Below are 21,185 nucleotides of genomic sequence, written 5' to 3' on the forward strand. Positions count from 1 at the left end.
TTTGAACCCACTATCTCCCGGATGCAAGCTCACAGCCGCGTGCCCCTGACCGCACGGCCAATTCGCCCGATGTTAATGTTAATGAATCAATATACTGGTACATCATTTGATTATTTATAGTATTTTTAATTTTCAGATGTAAGCTGTTTGTGACCACTGGTGAAAAATTTTATCTTTTAGGTGACAGTGGCTATCCTCTGAATAGAATCCTACTAACCCCCTTCAGAGACAGAGACCAATTGAGTGAACATCAAATTAATTATAACGTGAGACTGGCTAGAAGCAGATATGTCACTGGAATATTAAAACAAAAATTCAGACGATTGTATCACATAAATTTGAGAGATATTCAACTCATTGCACATTTGATTAGAGCAGCTTGTATTCTCCATAATATATCTATCAAGAAGCAGAAGAACAAGAACTGTTAATTTTTTCTCATAAACTTATTTTCCGCGAGTCTCCTGCGTAATCATCAACACATCCGCATTTTAGTTTTTCTTGACCTTCATGAACCTTTCCAGTCGACTGCTGTTTAGCGACGGTTCCCAAAGAGTACGTAGCTCGCGCATGCGCTTACATCAGTCCATGAATCGGTACAAAACCGTACGCAAACTGCTTGTTGGAACAAACCTAAGATTATGGCCTGCTTCAGGTAGAGACTGTCCAGCTGTGAGAAACTTTAAATAGTCAGCAATTAATGAGCGTGGTCATTCATGATTGAATCAAATTGTGCATGCGTGTGTGCATTTATTGGGTCATCCTGGAATAAATTGGAGTGATAAAACAGATGGTGTTTTATTCATAACAGTATGGTTTTAATGTATGGGACCCACACTAGGATTACGTAATATGAGAACTGGGAATGATCTAAAGGAAAGCAGCACAATTTGTCATAGGTGACTCCCAACAAAGGAGTTCTGTTGTGAAAATGTTGTAAACTTTGGGCTAAGTGCTGACAACGGAGAGAAGGCGTGTAATGACATTAGTAGACAAATAAGGTTGAATGGACCTCTTAAAGATGGAAAAGATCATAGTATGAAGATAAAAGTTGGAATTCAAGAGTAAAAAACAAGGCAATTATTCATTTATAAGAAGAGGGATTAGAAAATGCCACCTGGGTGGTAGCCCTAAATTCAGATCAGTGATGATTGATTGATTTGAGTGCTGAACAGAATGATACGTCAGTATAGAAAGTGGGAGCATTAGAAAGTAGAGGGAAGGACAATCACGAAAACACAATAAAACAAAAACATTCTCATCTTATTCTGCCGGCTTCATATAGATGGGCTCTCCTCATTGTGTTTCTTCTGAAGAGAGTTCATTTTTTCTCAGCACCTGACAAACCCTCCTTAATTCTACCAACTGGGGTGACTTGTCATGAAATGCCAGTGGGCAGGGTTTGAGATGGTTGGCAAGTTGCTTAGATGGTCTACACACTAGCATATGACAGGTAGGTAATTGATGTTCACCCTGTTTTATGGAACTAGCAACAGTTGATCTCTCTCTCTTTCTCCTCCATTCCTCGCTCAGGACCCTGTCTCTGTATTTTTTAATTTTTATTTTTATTTTTTTGTATTTTCCTTTCCAAAGTTCATATTTCTTCAAGAACTAATAGGGCTAAAAATAGGTAAATTAAATCACAATAGCATATGAGAGCAGACAGAAAATAAGAAACTTTTGTGCATATAGACCGTGCAGCAACTAGTCTCACGTGAGCTGTGTTAAGTGAGATGTTGTTATTTGCCTGGTGCAGTTGGTAGTGCAGAATGTATTCAGTGGAATGTAAGTGACCTTCAACCTTTTGAACTCCATTACCTATAACGTATGCTTCGTACTCCACTCCTAATTAATATGTGCACTATGAACTGTAGGAAGCGAACGCTGCAAAACAATCTAACACAAATATAAATATGTTACGCAAAATATATTTACAGTTACATTGTTCCTACGTGATGCTTTATATCCACAAAGTGTTTCGTTGAATAAGAACACAGGTAAATCAGGATCGCCAGCTCTCCACTTGCGCCATGGATTTGGATTATTCACTATTAAATCATCCAAGTTAGTTGTTGCTTCATCATCTCCATCATTGTTCACTAACTGTTCTAAAATATGAACTTCCATGAGCGAAGATGAAGCAGAAGCCATGTTTACATTCAATGTTTATCATCATAAACATTTGAGAATAACAGAGGTTACAAAATCATTACGATTCCCGCAAACTATAGTAAATAGGGAAAGGTGTTCTCTCGAAGACCTTTAGATAGCTCTACAATACTGTAACACAGGGCAGTGATCATACGAGACTGAAAGTACAAGCTATTGTACGAGTGCAAAAGGTTAAAAATGAACATACATGTTGATAATACTGCCGACTGTAAAGTTTAGATTACCCCTTTTTTAAATTTATTTTTTATTTTTTTGAATGCTGAAAACAGACCAGTTGACATCTCTAGAGGACTTGTTGCAGTCTATGGCAAAGGTGTTATGAACAAGGCCAAGTTAGGAAGTGGTGTATGCAGTTTTAAAATGGGAGAAGAAACTTTAATGGCACTGAGTGGTTAGGTCGCCCTTCTATCATCACTGACGAACTGAAAAAAAAATGGTTGATTGTATCTTTTGAGAGAGGTCATGCAATGTCTGTAAGTGTCATGTACAGTTGTCTTTGAAATTTTCACTGAATATCTGCAGTATCGCAAACTCTGTTTAAAGTGGGTACCACTGATGCTCACATTGGGCACAAAGCTGAAGGAATGGGTTCTGCATTGACTTTCTTGGAGCATTATCATCATTATGACAATAAGTTTGTTGAACAGATTGCTAGAGGGGATGAACCATGGGTTTCACACAAAACTTCTAAAAGTACAATGGTGGTCACTTGGGTGGCATCATTCAAACTCTCCAAAACAGTCATGCAAAGTCAAACTATGTCATTACAGAAACTCATGGCATCTGGTTTCTGGGACTGTAGAGGAGTCTTACTCATTGAACTTGCACCAAGAAACATCACCATAAATGCTGATGCATAGTGTGCTACTCTGACATCTTCATCGGGCTATAGTTCTTCTCTGTGACAGTGTTCAAACCCATAATGCTAGGAAGACACAGGACTTGCTACATGAATTTGAAAGACTTTTCTATACCCACCCTCAGGGAAAACCCTTTTCCCAAGATAAAGCTGAGCAGATCACTGGAAAACTATTTGACAGTGACGACATGAAGGATGTTGTCATGGACTGGTAAAAGTTACAGGCAGCAACTCTTTGTAATGAGGGATTATGTAAACTGATGTGAAAGATGACTACCTGAAAATGGTTAAGGCATGGGGCAGTACTTGTAAATTCAGTTTCTTTAATATAATAACTATACAACTTTTATGGCTTAATATTTTTTACTTTCCAAATCACTTTTGTACATGAAATTACATGGGTTTCATGATAAAAACATATGGTAAAAATTACTTTTCATTCTAGGTATGCTCTTCAGTTCTACCGTGAATCAGATGCTGAAGTTCGTCGACTGAAGCAAACTGCCATGCATAGTTTACAGCCAGTTCCTGAGGAAAGTTTAGAAATTGACATTGATCAGTATTTCCCTCCAGAATTGGACTTCCCTAAGAGACCACCATGGAATTTTGATATGTCACGAGAAGAATTCGAAGCAAGAGAACAACGATATTTCAGGGTAAAGTTCAAGATTTCTTTTAAATTTTAATATTCCTCCACTTATTACTAGAGTGCAAAATTATGGCAGTAACCTTGCAGTTTTCCTTTGATGCAAGAATTCTTTGAATAATTATAAAATCTTTATTCCAGCATGTCCAATTCTCTAGCTTTTTCCTGTTTTAAAATTATTTATTATTTCTAATTTTGTATCTAATATTTGTGTTTAATATTACACTCATGCTCAGAAATTAAGGATAATGCTGATACATGGTGAAATAACGCCATGGTGGGCGGTTTGCGGTGTTAAATCACCTCGGGGTATGACCATGTGATGCATTTGACCTGCGGTCGTCGCACGGTGGCGCTGGCAACAGTCCAAATACGCAGAGGTGTGTTGGTGCATGTCAGAGTACGGTGCAGCGAGTAAGTGTGCAGATGTTTTCAGACATGCTAATGGTGACTGTGTGGTGAAAATGGCTCAACGAACAGATATTGATGACGTTATGAGGGGTAGAATAATAGGGCGACTGGAGGCTGGTCAAACACAGCAGGTCGTAGCACGGGCCCTCCGTGTTCCACAAAGTGTGATCTCAATATTATGGGAATGATTCCAGCAGACAGGAAACGTGTCCAGGCGCTACAATACGGGATGTCCGCAGTGTACAACACCACAAGAAGACCGATATCTCACCATCATTGCCGCAGCCGGCTACGGAGTACTGCAGGTAGCCTTGCTCGGGACCTTGCCACAGCCACTGGAACACTTGTCTCCAGACACACAGTCTACAGACAACTGAACAGACATGGTTTATTCACCCGGAGACCTGCAAGGTGCATTCCACTGACCCCTGTTCACAGGAGAGCCCGTAAAGCCTGGTGTCAAGAACACAGTACAGGGTCATTGGAACAGTGGTCCCAGGTTATGTTCATGGACGAGTCCAGGTATAGTCTGAACTGTGATTCTCGCCGGGTTCTCATCTGGCGTGAACCAGGAACCAGATGCCAACCCCGTAATGTCCTTGAAAGGGACCTGTATGGAGGTAGTGATTTGATGGTGGGTGGTATTATGATTGGTGCATGTACACCCTTGCATGTCTTTGACAGAGGAACTGTAACAGGTCAGGTCTATCGGGACGTCATTTTGCACCAGTATGCCCGCCTTTTCAGGGGTGCAGTGGGTCCCACCTTCCTCCTGATGGATGATAACGCACGTCCCCACCAAGCTGCCATCGTGGAGGAGTACCGTGAAACAGAAGATATCCGGCGAATGGAGTGGCCTGCCTGTTCTCCAGACATAAACCCCATCAAGCACGTCTGGGATGCTCTCGGTCAACGTACTGCTGGACATCTTCAAATTGACGGGCACTGGTGCAAGAATGGGAGGCTATACCCCAGCAGCTGCTCGACCACCTGATCCAGAGTATGCCAACCCGTTGTGCGGCCTGTGTACGTGTGCATAATGATCATATCCCATATTGATGTCGGGGTACATGCGCAGGAAACAGTGGCATTTTGTAACACATGTGTTCTGAGATGGTTTTCTCAACTTATCACCAATACCGTGGACTTACAGATATGTTTTATTTGTGTTCACTATGTGCCTATGCTATTAGCACCAGTTTTGCGTAGTGCCACGTTGTGTGGCAATTATCCTTCATTTATGAGCACGAGTGTATATACTGTACTCTTCTCTTTGTATTATTTTTACTTGTAAAAATGGGGGGCAGTTGGGCTTCTTGACACATGAATTATCACTCTTATTATCTCAGTTTTTAAATATTTTATCTATCAGTATCTATTTTACAAGACATTGGATCCAGTATTGTTTTTTTACTAATGATATCAGCAAGCTACAAACTCTGGAAATGAAGTTCTGGGGAAACAGTGGTCCAGAAACCTAGCAAAATCAGAAATGAAGTGATACAACACCAAGCATATACAGAGCAATCCCTCCCTGAAACTGAAGCCGAAGCTAAATTAAGATGGTTTGTCGATTTGAAGAGGATGGACATAGAACAGTCGAAGAATGACCGGAGAGGCAACTTGAGATTGGGAGACCAATATAAAACACGAAGTAAGAGTGGCAGTAGATCCAGCAGGAAGAAGTCTTAATGGTCGCATTCAAGAACAAGGCCTAAAGTGGATACTTTACAAAGTGTACTTTGACAGGAAAGTCTCGCTTTGCTTTAAGTCTGTCGACTTTGGCTGAAGTAGACTTTGCAAAGTTGAGTTTTTTGCACTGTATTTGAAGTTGGCAATAATACTGTCTAATAATAATAATAATAATAATAGGAAACGAGAAGAGTAACTTCCGTCAAGCATTTTTAGTTATTTCTGATCAGATGCAACGTATCGTAATTTTTTGTGTTTTATTGCTCAACTGTGGAAGAAAAGAAAAAGCTTTTCAGGTCATGAAAACTTGACAAATTAGTCTTTTCCTGCAATCAGTACAACCCTTCTAATTATTCTGCTGATTGTTGGCTGGCATACACTTCATAAGTCAGCAGAAACTAGTTGAAACTTGCCTATAACAGAAAAATTACTTAGGCCTTTAAGTAAAACATTGCACCTATTCATGTAACTTAACCTCTATATCAGTTGCCTATAAAAGCTTTACAATAAACAATAAATTAATAAGTATTAATTAACACTTACCTGTAGCATAATTCTTAAAGCAATTAGCTGTTGTATCATTGGAGAATAGGTATTCCTCTTTGATTTTCTGTCATTAGTACATCTTTGAACATAGCAAAGATGTCTAATACAGTTCATTTATCCAATCTGTACCTAATTTTGAATTTGCTGTCCCTGTACAACTCAATCTGGTTTTGCGCATCTCGTATAACTCAATAAGGTGTTGATAATCTTGGATAATCTGGTTATCTTTAAGACCTTTCACAAACTGGATTGTGTTTAGAATGACTGCCATTGTATTATCCTGTACAGTCAACTCTATGAAGTCAAAGTATGGGGCATTGACGACTTTGAAGCAAAGTCTCAACCGAAGTCTACTTTCCACAAAGTCTCAACTCTGAATAGGAAAATTGTGATTTTGGTTGGTACAAAGTATTTGCCCGTTGCTGGCCCCGTTCACATTCTTACATCTGCAACATAGTTATCTTTCCTTAGCATTATTGCTGCATTCGGCCTTTATAATTTTATATGTATTGAATAGGTGACACAATAAACCCTTTAAGACTTTACCTGCCGGGCAAGTTTTGAGTGAACATTATTAGTTGTATTTCTGGAGACATACAACACAAATTAGCTTACTATACTGAAAACAGCATTATACTGTAACAGTGATGGATATTGTATTGCATTGTCTGGAGTCTCATCAACACATGGAGAAGGACGGAGCGGATTCCTGTCAGCGAGAACCACAACGATGCAACAGCAGATGGCGCCGATCGCAATGAACTGTTCAACAGGTATTTCTTCATTTCATTTCATTTCTTCTCCAACCTCTCCCCTCCCTTACAAAACCAACCACTCCCTCCCGTTGGTACAGCTTCAAACAGAACCCTATCAAGCATAACTACCACACCAAGTGAAGTTCATAACCTTCTTCAAACTCTTCGTACCAACAAAGCTACCGGTGCTGACACTATAGGTCCTCTTTTCCTAAAAAATACTGCCAGCACTCTTTGCGTCCCTCTCTCTAAATTATTTAACAGATGTTTTGCTGCGGGCTATTTTCCTATTACCTGGAAACAGGCAAATATTGTTCCACTTCTCAAATCAGGCAACAAATTTAATGTTTCATCTTACCGACCAATCTCTATTCTTCCCACACTATCCTTTATCTTTGAAAAAATTATACACCAGCGTCTCCTCGCATTCACTTTGCCGTATATCTCAACCAAGCAACATGGTTTTCAACCAGGTGGCTCTTGTCTAACAAACCTGGCCACTCTGCATAGCTTTGCATCACACGCCATTGCAGCTAAATCACAGCTGGATATCTGCTACGTAGACATTTCGAAAGCTTTCGATTCTGTTGACCATACTCTGTTGCTCCATAAACTCTCCGAACGATTTAATATACATGGCAGTCTTCTGACCCTTCTTGCTGGCTTCCTACATAACCGTTGGCAGAGAGTGGTAATATCAGGCACTTCATCCTCATGGTTACCAGTCACCTCCGGTGTCCCACAAGGCAGTACTCTTGGCCCCTTGCTGTTTTCTTTGTTTATGGACGATCTGCCGTCCGAACTCAACGAAACAGCGAATATCCTACTCTTTGCTGACGACTGCAAGATATTTAGGGAGATCAGGAATCCAGCAGATGCAGCTCTGCTACAGTCCTCACTTAATGCCCTCTCGAACTGGTGCCGTACTTGGAAACTTATCCCCAATCCACAAAAATGAAGCCACATCACCATAACACTGCGTAAATCTCCTCTACCGACATCATATTACCTACTCGACAAGCCCATCACCGTGGTTACGCAACAGCGTGACCTAGGTGTAATATTCGATACAAAATTACAATTTAAGACCCATATAGAAACATATACAACCAAGGCTATGAAATTACTAGGCATTCTCTATCGCTTCACAGACATTTCTGACCCCATTGCTCTTCGGCACTTCTTCCTCACGATCGTTCAACCTCTCTTAAACTACTGCTCTCCGATTTGGACAACAGCCGCCCCCTCCAATACTAAGCAGTTAGACAGAGCAGTGTCCTTCTTTGCTGCAATTGTAAGGAACAGAAACCCCAAGCTCAGAAATCTGTCTACACAGCAGGTATTAATGGCAATTAGTGTGTTACCGCTGCACATCAGGCGACAGGTAGCTGACCTGTGTTTCCTCCACGAGATCTTAAATGGACATTACCGCTCGGAACATCTTGTTTCTCTCTTCTCTCTCCGCGTTTCTTCCTGCTCCACTAGAACCAAGGACCTTCTCCACATTCCCCACACTCAGCACTCAATACTTCAACGATCTTTCCTTATCCGCCTCCCAACACTCTTTAACAATATTAATAGGAGACAAGAGCTTGATATAGCATCAAATAAAAGTGTATTCGAGAGGTGTGTAAATAGTATCTTAAAGATAAGTTGATGTGAAGGGATTATACCGCCATCTTGACCCACGACGACTTTGCTATGAACATGGACATTCTAATGGTTTTCGATTTGGACAGTTATTAGTAGGATGCGTACCTGATCTTGTTATATTTTGTTATGATTGTTATATTTTATTATGAAAGTTTATGTTTGTTAAATAGTCTGTTGACAGTGCAAGTGAAATTTGCTCAGTGTAGCTGTATCTTGTGCTTCGTGAATAAATAAATAAATAAATTGTATTGTATTGCAGGATTTTGAACATTAATGCTTCCTTTGAGTTGCAACGGTCACACCAGCCTCTCACGTCGGTAGCGTAGGGAACACATTTTATACAAACTTTTGCAAAGAAACTCTAAAAGGATATAAAATCAAAACCTATTTGGAAATAATTCCAAATAGGATTTAATTTTCTACTTTTTCAGTTTTCAGACACTAAGTATAACTTAGTTCTATGTATCCCTGGGGTGTATGGAGAAAAATTAACAGCCTTTCAGCGTCACATTCATTTGAGGAAGCAAAATTCTTATTTGCTGTCGTAAATTGGGAATGCTGACCAGACACCTGTCTATTTTGAAATGCCGTTGGAAAATACAGTGGATACGAAGGGTTCTAAAAGTGTAACCATTAGAACAGATGGTAACGAAAAGCAACAATGAGCGGTAATGTTGTGCGTATTAGCGGATGGAACCAAAGTCTCTCCGTATCCGGTGTTGCTATTAGAACACAGGAGTCCGGCTGGATGGACAGTGTGTTAGTTGAGGACTGGGTGAAGTGCGTTTGGCAACGTCGCCCGGGAGCTTTGTTACAAAAACGAAACATGCTTGTGTTGGACAGTTACCGAGGACATACAGCTGATGCCGTAAAAGATATGATGAGGAAAGGAAAACCCGATCTTGTGATAATTCCCGGAGGACTCACTTCTATGCTACAGCCGTTGGATGTGTGCTTGAACTGGACTTTCAAAACTGCAATGAAACAGTTGTACACCGAATGGATGTCTGATGGTGATCACGCGTTAACACCAATCGGACAGGTGAAGAGGCCTGAAGTGGGACTAATATGCAGCTAGATCAAGACCGTATGGGAGTGCATTCCCAACGATCTGGTGTCCAAAAGCTTTAAGAAATGTGGAATTTCAAATTCAGTGGACGGTAGTGAGGATGACTATTTGTGGAAAGATGCCAGCGACGAAAGTTGCTACGGTGAAACTTCAGGCGACGATGGTGAATTGTGAATGATCTGGGTATTGGAATGATTTTATTTACAATTTTTGTGATGATTTTATTAATTGTAAGCTGTTTGAATTTATATTTGTTTTATATTTGAAAAAAATTAAATAGGTATGTAAGTTATTTTATTTTTTTATTTTTTCCGTATTTTGCCGTCTCAAATTTTGGGTGCAGGTCTTATTCGGTTGCGGGTGGTATTCGGGATTATACGGTAAAGTTTTTGTAAAAAGTAAATCAGCGATGAACGTCCAGACCGTAGACATCTCTGCTCCAACATCAAGTCCAGAAGCGCCTCCTTATGGACAGAGATGAGCATCCGGAGCACATAAGAGTGGTTCGGCTCTCTCCCTATTTGCCCCATGGTGATGTCCGGCCTAGCAACTGTGGATGCCACCCCAGTGTCTATCATGATGTGACATGGTCTGTCTCAGAGCCACCCATCCGCGATCGCTGTCATTTCAATGACTACATTCAATGCGAAAGAATGGAATTGTAACTGGCATATGAACTCCTCTTCTTCTTGGTCCATACTCATTTTCATGGGTGGGGCTGTGTCCTCCATAGAATCTTAATAGTTATTGACTTGATATTCTTTCTTGTTTTCAGGAATATGTTCAGAAGATCCTTGAGCAAAACATCAAAGATCTGAGTTACTTTGAATTAAACTTGGAGACATGGCGGCAGCTCTGGAGAGTCATTGAAATGTCTGATATCATTCTTATCATCGTGGATATTCGTTACTCAGTAAGTAGTGTGTTTTGTAAAGCATGGAGAGGAATACTGTAGGGTATGACTGTGATGAAACATTCATATTATCTTATGAATTTCATTCCTTTTGTAGAAAATCATTGCATTTCTCAGATTATCAAAACATTGAATATTAGCAAGAAGTACTTTCATTTCTATTCAAAACTATACTTTCATAGTGTAACAGGCAACTCAATCACATTTGTTCACCAACAGATTGTGTATAACTTTTACCATTTCAAGTCATTTGTACTATAAAATTCATTAGTCTCTTTGAGCAATGTCACTTTAGCATCATATTGCACAAAATAGTTGAAGTTTATAATGATATGAGGACATTTTTTTTTTTTTTTTGGTTTAGTAGAATTACTGGATTTGCTGTTTTCTATAAGAAATGCATTAATTTACTATAACATGATCAGAGGTAAAATGTACATTCATTAAGAAGGAAGAGAGAAGTTGAGGGAATTTATTTTTTGATTTTGGGAAGAAGTTACAACATAAATTAGTTTGAAGACCACTGCAATAAATCAATATAATGATTTGAGTGATTGTATTCCTTCATTTTGCATTTCAACAATAATTTAACTCTGTCCTCATCAGAAGAACAAATACCAGTGCCATCATATCAAGGGGTAGTACAAAGTATTACAGTAGAATCTCGATAATTCAAAATTGGTTAATTCAAAATCTCGCCTAATTCGAAGCAGGCCTCGTTCCCGGAAACATGAGGTACGGTTTTGCATGTTATTTAAATCGTTTGCCGGGCTGAGTGGCTCAGACGGTTAAGGGGCTGGCCTTCTAACCCCAACTTGGCAGGTTCGATCCTGGCTCAGTCCGGTGGTATTTGAAGGTGCTCAAATACGACAGCCCCGTGTCGGTAGATTTACTGGCACATAAAAGAACTCCTGCGGGACTAAATTCCGGCACCTCGGCGTCTCCGAAGACCTTAAAAGTAGTTAGTGGGACGTAAAACAAATAACATTATTATTATTATTACTTATTATTATTATTATTATTATTATTATTATTTAAATCGTTTAATTCGAAATACGGATAATTCGTCATTCGAAGAACAATGTCGGTTTCGTTACTGAAATTCAGATTTTTAATTCAAAAATGCCTTTATATTTTGAAAAAAATGGTATTTTACAGAGTAATTTAAATTACAAGTAACAACTCTCATTATTGTTCCGTATTGAAGATGACGTTAGGCATAGATATCAAGGATAATTAAATAAAAAACCACCTATTCAATACTTTCCACGTTTAATGTGGTTATTATCTACATGATTTTATGTAGACTCATTTGGTCAGGTACATGTTTCACCCATTATTTTGGACATCTTCAGCCTGTAAACAACCTTTAGGTCAAGGTTTGGGACCTTTTTAACTAATATAAACATACTAATATATACACTATATACAACATATACATTATATACAATATATACAAACATAAGTCAATACAGTAAAGTTTTTTGGTCCTAATCTATTTAATATGGAAAAATGTCCAAAACTAAAATGGATCTTCTTTTCGGTGAAGAGGATTGCAAATCGGGGTTTATGTGACCCCTATATCATATTAAGTACTTGACGTATTGTGTCTGGTGACAGGATGTGTCGTCAACAATAAGTGGAGATTTAAACTGATTGTAGGTTGGTCAAGATTGAAAATATAAATTTAAATTGAATGTGTTTTAACTTGGCAGTTCTGGTTAACTTAAAATGTTCAAAACTAAAAATAAAATGAAACGGATCTTCTTTTTTCTTCTTGAGAAGGGGTGATATTAAAACTGGAGCTTGTTTGACCCACGATTTTCATTTTCATGTTCTTGACGTAACTAATATTTAAATGTGTTGTCGTGTACAAGTGGAGATTCAAAAGCCGATTGTTGTAGGTAGACTGGTCAAAAACGTTGTGAATGAAACTGTTAGCGTCTTGACTTTGGGTCTCATGTAACGTCAAGGAATTGACAAGAGTACAATATTTAGCTGTTTCATAGTTTTAGGCTGCTGCTTAATTGGGAAGAGACATCCTAGACACTTGATACAGTCTTGTGTGAAAATTGTTCCCGTTGATGTGTTGCTTGGTCTATGGGAGGGATCTTAAGAATATCTGTAATGAAGTAGAAAATAATTTTGAATTAAAAATTTTTTGAGCACGCGTTGTGATAAAATGTATTAAATTAACACCTCTTAACTGTAAAATGACTTACTTGTTCAGTTAATACTAGATGGATCTGTCAGTTCCGGCAGCGCCTGTCTTGTCACCATTTCTACTCCTGGTGTTGTAATGGTGCGGTAATGGAGGGGCGGGGCATGGAGGGAGAGTGGGGGTAGGCTGGTCTATGGGCGTGTGTGCTGTTGCTGGAGGGGAGTTTCTAGAAGCAATATGGGCGGGTTTAACTTTTGGCATGATGGATGAAGCATTTGAGTGTGGAGAATTAAATAAATGAGGGATTTTGTTTTGATCTGAATTCACGATATTAATTAATCTAGGTGTTAATTCGTACAAAGGATTTTTAATTTCATTGACGTCGTTGAGATTTTTATTTTTATTGTAGGTTTGGTCTAAAAAGATGTGTAGGTTTTCCAGTTCATTCATTAATTTCCCTTTACCTATGCTTCTAATGATGGTAAGATCTTTCTCAATGGATGTAAAGTGATGGCCCGTTTCTCTCATATGTTGGCTCATCGCTGAGTACTTATTGTGTTTTTGAGCGTTATAATGTTCCAGATATCTCGTGTTAAAGCTGCGGCCAGTCTGTCCGATATAAGAAAAACCACATTGTGTACATGTTAGTTTATATATGCCGGACCTTGAATAATGGTTGCTATTGTGATTGACCTTGTTGTGGTTAAAAAACATGTTTCGATTAGTGTTAACTGTCCTGAAGGCTATATTGATATTGTGCTTCTTTAAAGTATTTGCGATCTGATGGACGGCTGGGTTGTTATATGTAAATGTGGCGAAACTGGTTTTTTTAGGTTTTTCTGGGATGAGGTTAGTGGACAATTTAATTTTGATTTTATTAATCAAACGGTTGACCATATCTATTTTAAACCCGTTCAGTTGAGCAAGATTCCTTATGTACTTCAGTTCAATTTTTAAATTGTTGGGAGAAAGAGGAATTTTGAAAGCTCTATAAATTAAATTATAGAAAGAGGCTTGTTTTGGGGACTTGGGGTGTATGGATGAATTCATAATAGTTAAGGCAGAGTGTGTAGGTTTCCTGTATATTCGAAAATCGAAGGTATTATGTCCGCGTGTAATAGTTAAGTCCAAAAAGTTTAATGAGTTCCTAACCTCATCCTCTTTAGTAAACTTAACATTGGGGTCAATTTTGTTTAGGGACTCCAAGATCTCGTCACTATTAGTGACATTTTTGTCGAAAATTATGAAGGTATCGTCTACAAATCTCAGCCATAAACATACGCCTTTTATTTGTGTTATAATTTTTGTGTGTTCTATTGTGTCCATATAAATGTCTGCTAAGATGCCAGAAAGAGGGTCGCCCATCGCTAAGCCTTTTTGTTGGTAAAACTTTCCATTGAAAGAGAAAAAGTTGTTGCTTAAGACAAAATTTAATATCTTCATGAATTCTTCAATTTCCATCTTACTAAGGCTGCTGTGTTTATTGATATTATCACTGATAATTCTTACAGTTTCTTTGGTAGGGATGTTTGGGTACATATTTACGACGTCATAGGAGCACATTGAGTGATTGGGGCGCAGCTTAAACTTGTTTAAAATTTCGCAAAAAGTGAATGAATTTTTTAAAGGGTGTTTATTATTGAATACGTAATGTTTTTTTAGAAAGCCGTGAATGAATTTTGATACTTTATAGGTGGGGCTGTTTCTACAGTTTATGATAGGGCGTATTGGAATGTCCTTCTTATGAATCTTTGGTAAGGCTCTGGCTGTCGGAATGCTAGGGTTCATGTTAAAAAGTTTTTGTTGTTCTTGTTCATTGAAAAGAAAGTTAAAACTTCTTATTAGAGTTTTTAGATTTCGCTGAATTCTCGTGGTTGGGATCTTTGTTGACTATTGTGTATATTTTGTCCTTAAAAAAGTCTTCTGTTTTTTGAATGTATGTGTTTTGATCTAGGAGAACTGTGGATCCTCCTTTGTCCGCTTTTGTGACAATAATGTTGTTGTCGTCTATTTTCTTTTTTACGTTCTGGATCAATTTTTTGTGGTCGAAATTTGAATATGCGTTTATTTCTTCCGCTAGTTTTGGTAGTTTCTTTTTTACCTCAAATCTGGTATCATTTTGTGTTTCTAAAGGGAGTTTAGAAATGTTAGCCTCGATCTCAGCTACTGTGTTGATAATATCCGTTTCTTTTTTCTTGCTAGGCCAGTTATGTTTTAAGCCTTTATTCAAGATCCCCATTTCTTCTTCAGAGAACTGTACGTCTGTCAAATTAACTACTGTGGGTGTATTGTTCTGTGAGGGAGCCGCTTTTTGCGTGTCTGAACTGCGTTTTGGTAATCGTGATTGGGATGCTTTTAATTGAGATAGTTTCTTGTCGAGAGTAACTTGCTTCCTATCCAATAAAGCAATCAGTTTATTGTCCACATGTAGCTGGAAAGAGTTCCATTCTAACGGATGTAAAGCCTGAGCTAACGCTAAATGAACTCTATATAACTGCAGATTTAAAAGCGACTTCTTTTTATATGACGCTTTAATTTCATTTCTTAACCAAATGTCGTTGACCTTGTTTTGAACTCTAATCAAACTTTGGTTAGATAAGTTTTTTCGCTGTGTAGGTTTCAAAAATTTTGGGATCAATTTTAGTTCTAGACACTGTAAACTAACTAAAGACATAGCCTTTCTAAAACAGTGTCTAGAACTAAAATTGATCCCAAAATTTTTGAAACCTACACAGCGAAAAAACTTATCTAACCAAAGTTTGATTAGAGTTCAAAACAAGGTCAACGACATTTGGTTAAGAAATGAAATTAAAGCGTCATATAAAAAGAAGTCGCTTTTAAATCTGCAGTTATATAGAGTTCATTTAGCGTTAGCTCAGGCTTTACATCCGTTAGAATGGAACTCTTTCCAGCTACATGTGGACAATAAACTGATTGCTTTATTGGATAGGAAGCAAGTTACTCTCGACAAGAAACTATCTCAATTAAAAGCATCCCAATCACGATTACCAAAACGCAGTTCAGACACGCAAAAAGCGGCTCCCTCACAGAACAATACACCCACAGTAGTTAATTTGACAGACGTACAGTTCTCTGAAGAAGAAATGTGGATCTTGAATAAAGGCTTAAAACATAACTGGCCTAGCAAGAAAAAAGAAACGGATATTATCAACACAGTAGCTGAGATCGAGGCTAACATTTCTAAACTCCCTTTAGAAACACAAAATGATACCAGATTTGAGGTAAAAAAGAAACTACCAAAACTAGCGGAAGAAATAAACGCATATTCAAATTTCGACCACAAAAAATTGATCCAGAACGTAAAAAAGAAAATAGACGACAACAACATTATTGTCACAAAAGCGGACAAAGGAGGATCCACAGTTCTCCTAGATCAAAACACATACATTCAAAAAACAGAAGACTTTTTTAAGGACAAAATATACACAATAGTCAACAAAGATCCCAACCACGAGAATTCAGCGAAATCTAAAAACTCTAATAAGAAGTTCTAACTTTCTTTTCAATGAACAAGAACAACAAAAACTTTTTAACATGAACCCTAGCATTCCGACAGCCAGAGCCTTACCAAAGATTCATAAGAAGGACATTCCAATACGCCCTATCATAAACTGTAGAAACAGCCCCACCTATAAAGTATCAAAATTCATTCACGGCTTTCTAAAAAAACATTACGTATTCAATAATAAACACCCTTTAAAAAATTCATTCACTTTTTGCGAAATTTTAAACAAGTTTAAGCTGCGCCCCAATCACTCAATGTGCTCCTATGACGTCGTAAATATGTACCCAAACATCCCTACCAAAGAAACTGTAAGAATTATCAGTGATAATATCAATAAACACAGCGGCCTTAGTAAGATGGAAATTGAAGAATTCATGAAGATATTAAATTTTGTCTTAAGCAACAACTTTTTCTCTTTCAATGGAAAGTTTTACCAACAAAAAGGCTTAGCGATGGGCGACCCTCTTTCTGGCATCTTAGCAGACATTTATATGGACACAATAGAACACACAAAAATTATAACACAAATAAAAGGCGTATGTTTATGGCTGAGATTTGTAGACGATACCTTCATAATTTTCGACAAAAATGTCACTAATAGTGACGAGATCTTGGAGTCCCTAAACAAAATTGACCCCAATGTTAAGTTTACTAAAGAGGATGAGGTTAGGAACTCATTAAACTTTTTGGACTTAACTATTACACGCGGACATAATACCTTCGATTTTCGAATATACAGGAAACCTACACACTCTCCCTTAACTATTATGAATTCATCCATACACCCCAAGTCCCAAAAACAAGCCTCTTTCTATAATTTAATTTATAGAGCTTTCAAAATTCCTCTTTCTCCCAACAATTTAAAAATTGAACTGAAGTACATAAGGAATCTTGCTCAACTGAACGGGTTTAAAATAGATATGGTCAACCGTTTGATTAATAAAATCAAAATTAAATTGTCCACTAACCTCATCCCAGAAAAACCTAAAAAAACCAGTTTCGCCACATTTACATATAACAACCCAGCCGTCCATCAGATCGCAAATACTTTAAAGAAGCACAATATCAATATAGCCTTCAGGACAGTTAACACTAATCGAAACATGTTTTTTAACCACAACAAGGTCAATCACAATAGCAACCATTATTCAAGGTCCGGCATATATAAACTAACATGTACACAATGTGGTTTTTCTTATATCGGACAGACTGGCCGCAGCTTTAACACAAGATATCTGGAACATTATAACGCTCAAAAACACAATAAGTACTCAGCGATGAGCCAACATATGAGAGAAACGGGCCATCACTTTACATCCATAGAGAAAGATCTTACCATCATTAGAAGCATAGGTAAAGGGAAATTAATGAATGAACTGGAAAACCTACACATCTTTTTAGACCAAACCTACAATAAAAATAAAAATCTCAACGACGTCAATGAAATTAAAAATCCTTTGTACGAATTAACACCTAGATTAATTAATATCGTGAATTCAGATCAAAACAAAATCCCTCATTTATTTAATTCTCCACACTCAAATGCTTCATCCATCATGCCATAAGTTAAACCCGCCCATATTGCTTCTAGAAACTCCCCTCCAGCAACAGCACACACGCCCATAGACCAGCCTACCCCCACTCTCCCTCCATACCCCGCCCCTCCATTACCGCACCATTACAACACCAGGAGTAGAAATGGTGACAAGACAGGCGCTGCCGGAACTGACAGATCCATCTAGTATTAACTGAACAAGTAAGTCATTTTACAGTTAAGAGGTGTTAATTTAATACATTTTATCACAACGCGTGCTCAAAAAATTTTTAATTCAAAATTATTTTCTACTTCATTACAGATATTCTTAAGATCCCTCCCATAGACCAAGCAACACATCAACGGGAACAATTTTCACACAAGACTGTATCAAGTGTCTAGGATGTCTCTTCCCAATTAAGCAGCAGCCTAAAACTATGAAACAGCTAAATATTGTACTCTTGTCAATTCCTTGACGTTACATGAGACCCAAAGTCAAGACGCTAACAGTTTCATTCACAATGTTTTTGACCAGTCTACCTACAACAATCGGCTTTTGAATCTCCACTTGTACACGACAACACATTTAAATATTAGTTACGTCAAGAACATGAAAATGAAAATCGTGGGTCAAACAAGCTCCAGTTTTAATATCACCCCTTCTCAAGAAGAAAAAAGAAGATCCGTTTCATTTTATTTTTAGTTTTGAACATTTTAAGTTAACCAGAACTGCCAAGTTAAAACACATTCAATTTAAATTTATATTTTCAATCTTGACCAACCTACAATCAGTTTAAATCTCCACTTATTATTGACGACACATCCTGTCACCAGACACAATACGTCAAGTACTTAATATGATATAGGGGTCACATAAACCCCGATTTGCAATCCTCTTCACCGAAAAGAAGATCCATTTTAGTTTTGGACATTTTTCCATATTAAATAGATTAGGACCAAAAAACTTTACTGTATTGACTTATGTTTGTATATATTGTATATAATGTATATGTTGTATATAGTGTATATATTAGTATGTTTATATTAGTTAAAAAGGTCCCAAACCTTGACCTAAAGGTTGTTTACAGGCTGAAGATGTCCAAAATAATGGGTGAAACATGTACCTGACCAAATGAGTCTACATAAAATCATGTAGATAATAACCACATTAAACGTGGAAAGTATTGAATAGGTGGTTTTTTATTTAATTATCCTTGATATCTATGCCTAGAGTAATTTAAATTCAAAATTTCTCCGTGTCATGAAAGAACGCGTCTTCCGAAACGTGAAGGGGTAACTTTGCGCACTTTCACCTACGTCGGCATGTCTACAGTGTGCTTCATATCTGCTGTGTTCGAGCGGAATTGTAATATTATTTTGTATTCGGCGTTTTTAGGAACGCCACAATATCACGTAACAGGCAGTGTGCGAAGAGGTAGAATCCACGAACACTGGCGATACCGACGGTTGGCGAAAAAGCATGGTATCAATTCGTACGCACCAAACAATATTGTCAGTGCCGATGAAACTGCATTGTTTGTTTGTTTTATGTTTTTAAATGCTGAGGCCAAACGGACTTGTGGTTTTAAAGGAGAGAATTGCCAGCCGGGAAATGTACTGTGTTGCTATTAGTGTTGGCTACTGAATGCATGATTCAAAGCAGTATATCTATTCATTCAAGTGTCTGAGTGAATCGATTTACAGGAACGTCGAGCTCACGGCACATGATTCAGCTTACTCTCAGCGGACAGTGCTGAGTGGCGCACTCACTGGACATTTAAAGATTAAAATTTCATTGTCCCGTATTGAAAAGTATCACAGTTGAATTGAAATAATAAATATGGTAGTTCAACCTATTGAATACTTGTATTGAATACTTGTATTGAATAGGTTGAACTACCATATTTATTATTTCAATTTAACTGTCTCACTGGACATTGACGGGGAGCCGAGCTTCTGCTGCAGCGAGACAGTGAATCATGGCACATCAAAAGAATCGTGAACGAGCACGGCTCAGTGAGACACAAGATAAACATGGCTCCTTATCGGTACACTGGACACTGGAGGAGAGCCGAGCTTCCGCTGCAGCGAGACATACAGTAAGCCATGGCACACCGAAAGAATCGTGAACGAGCACGGCTCAGTGAGACACAAGATAAACATGGCTCCTTATTGGTACACTGGACACTGGAGGAGAGCCGAGCTTCTGCTGCAGCGAGACATACAGTGAGCCATGGTACACTGAAAGAATCGTATGCTATAATGGACTCTCGAGCTCAGCTCATTTGAAAATAATACCCACTTGCATTCACTGTCCTCTTCTTACAGGGAGGTTTAAATAATAGATGGATTTATTTGCAGTGTTAAAAAGGTAGTCAAAACATAATTCTGAAGTAGCTAGTAAGTAGGTAGGCTATTAGGTTATACTGTTTATTAGTTTAATGAATCTTAGTATTATAACTTATTTGACATTTGGCAATTAAACTCGACTCTAGCCTGCCGTATGACTATGAGTCATGCTCATAACCACTCAAAAGTACCTGTTTTATATTGGGAAGAACAGCTCAGTATTCTGTCAGTTGATATGTCACATCTTCAATCATATGTGGACAGTAAGTGAGATGACTGACGCAATAACGTAACCAACAGTATGTTGAATCAGAAAACCAGTGGGCTACTGTACATCTCGGGTAGCCTATACAAAATATGAGGATTTAAAAAAATCCTCAGCTAATAGAAAAATACATATTTTCAAAAATGACTGAGCGAGTTGGACGTGCGGTTATTATCGCATAGCTATGAGTTTGCATTCGGGTGATGGTGGGTTCGAATCCCACCGTCGGCAGCTGTTAAGATGGTTTTCCGTAGTTTCCCCATTTTCATACCAGGAAATGCGGGGACTGTACCTTAATTAAGGCCATGGCTGCTACCTTCCTAATCCTAGACTTTTCCCATCCTGCGTCGCCGGAAACCTTCGATGTATTAGAGTGACTAGCATTTTTTTTTTTTTAAAGAAAGGAGTTCATAGTATGAAGACCAGATGGCAGCTGCGAGCACTGAATGCTGTTGCTGCTGTCTTACCAGTACATACTACACAGATGCAGTAGGAGCGGTGACTAATGTGCCGTGAATCGAATCGTATCGATTCAGTAACGTGAACGGAATCAAATGAATTGATTCATTAAAATGAATAATCGAATGTCCCATCACTAGTTGCTATGCATTGCACACTCCACACGGAAGCAAGA

The 21,185-nt window shown here is 38.1% G+C and overlaps 1 protein-coding gene across 1 annotated transcript in view; it reads left to right on the forward strand.

The window, feature by feature from the left end:
* The window catches only part of Ns4 (Nucleostemin 4), a 129,709-nt gene that overhangs the window by 36,379 nt on the left and 72,145 nt on the right, over positions 1 to 21,185 (forward strand). Inside the window, exons 3-4 of the mRNA XM_067146531.2 lie at positions 3,477 to 3,687; positions 10,579 to 10,716. Coding sequence (XP_067002632.2) covers positions 3,477 to 3,687; positions 10,579 to 10,716 — 349 coding nt within the window. The remainder of the gene's footprint in view (positions 1 to 3,476; positions 3,688 to 10,578; positions 10,717 to 21,185) is intronic.

Source organism: Anabrus simplex, chromosome 4, assembly GCF_040414725.1.
Source record: "Anabrus simplex isolate iqAnaSimp1 chromosome 4, ASM4041472v1, whole genome shotgun sequence".
Lineage (NCBI taxonomy): Eukaryota > Metazoa > Arthropoda > Insecta > Orthoptera > Tettigoniidae > Anabrus > Anabrus simplex.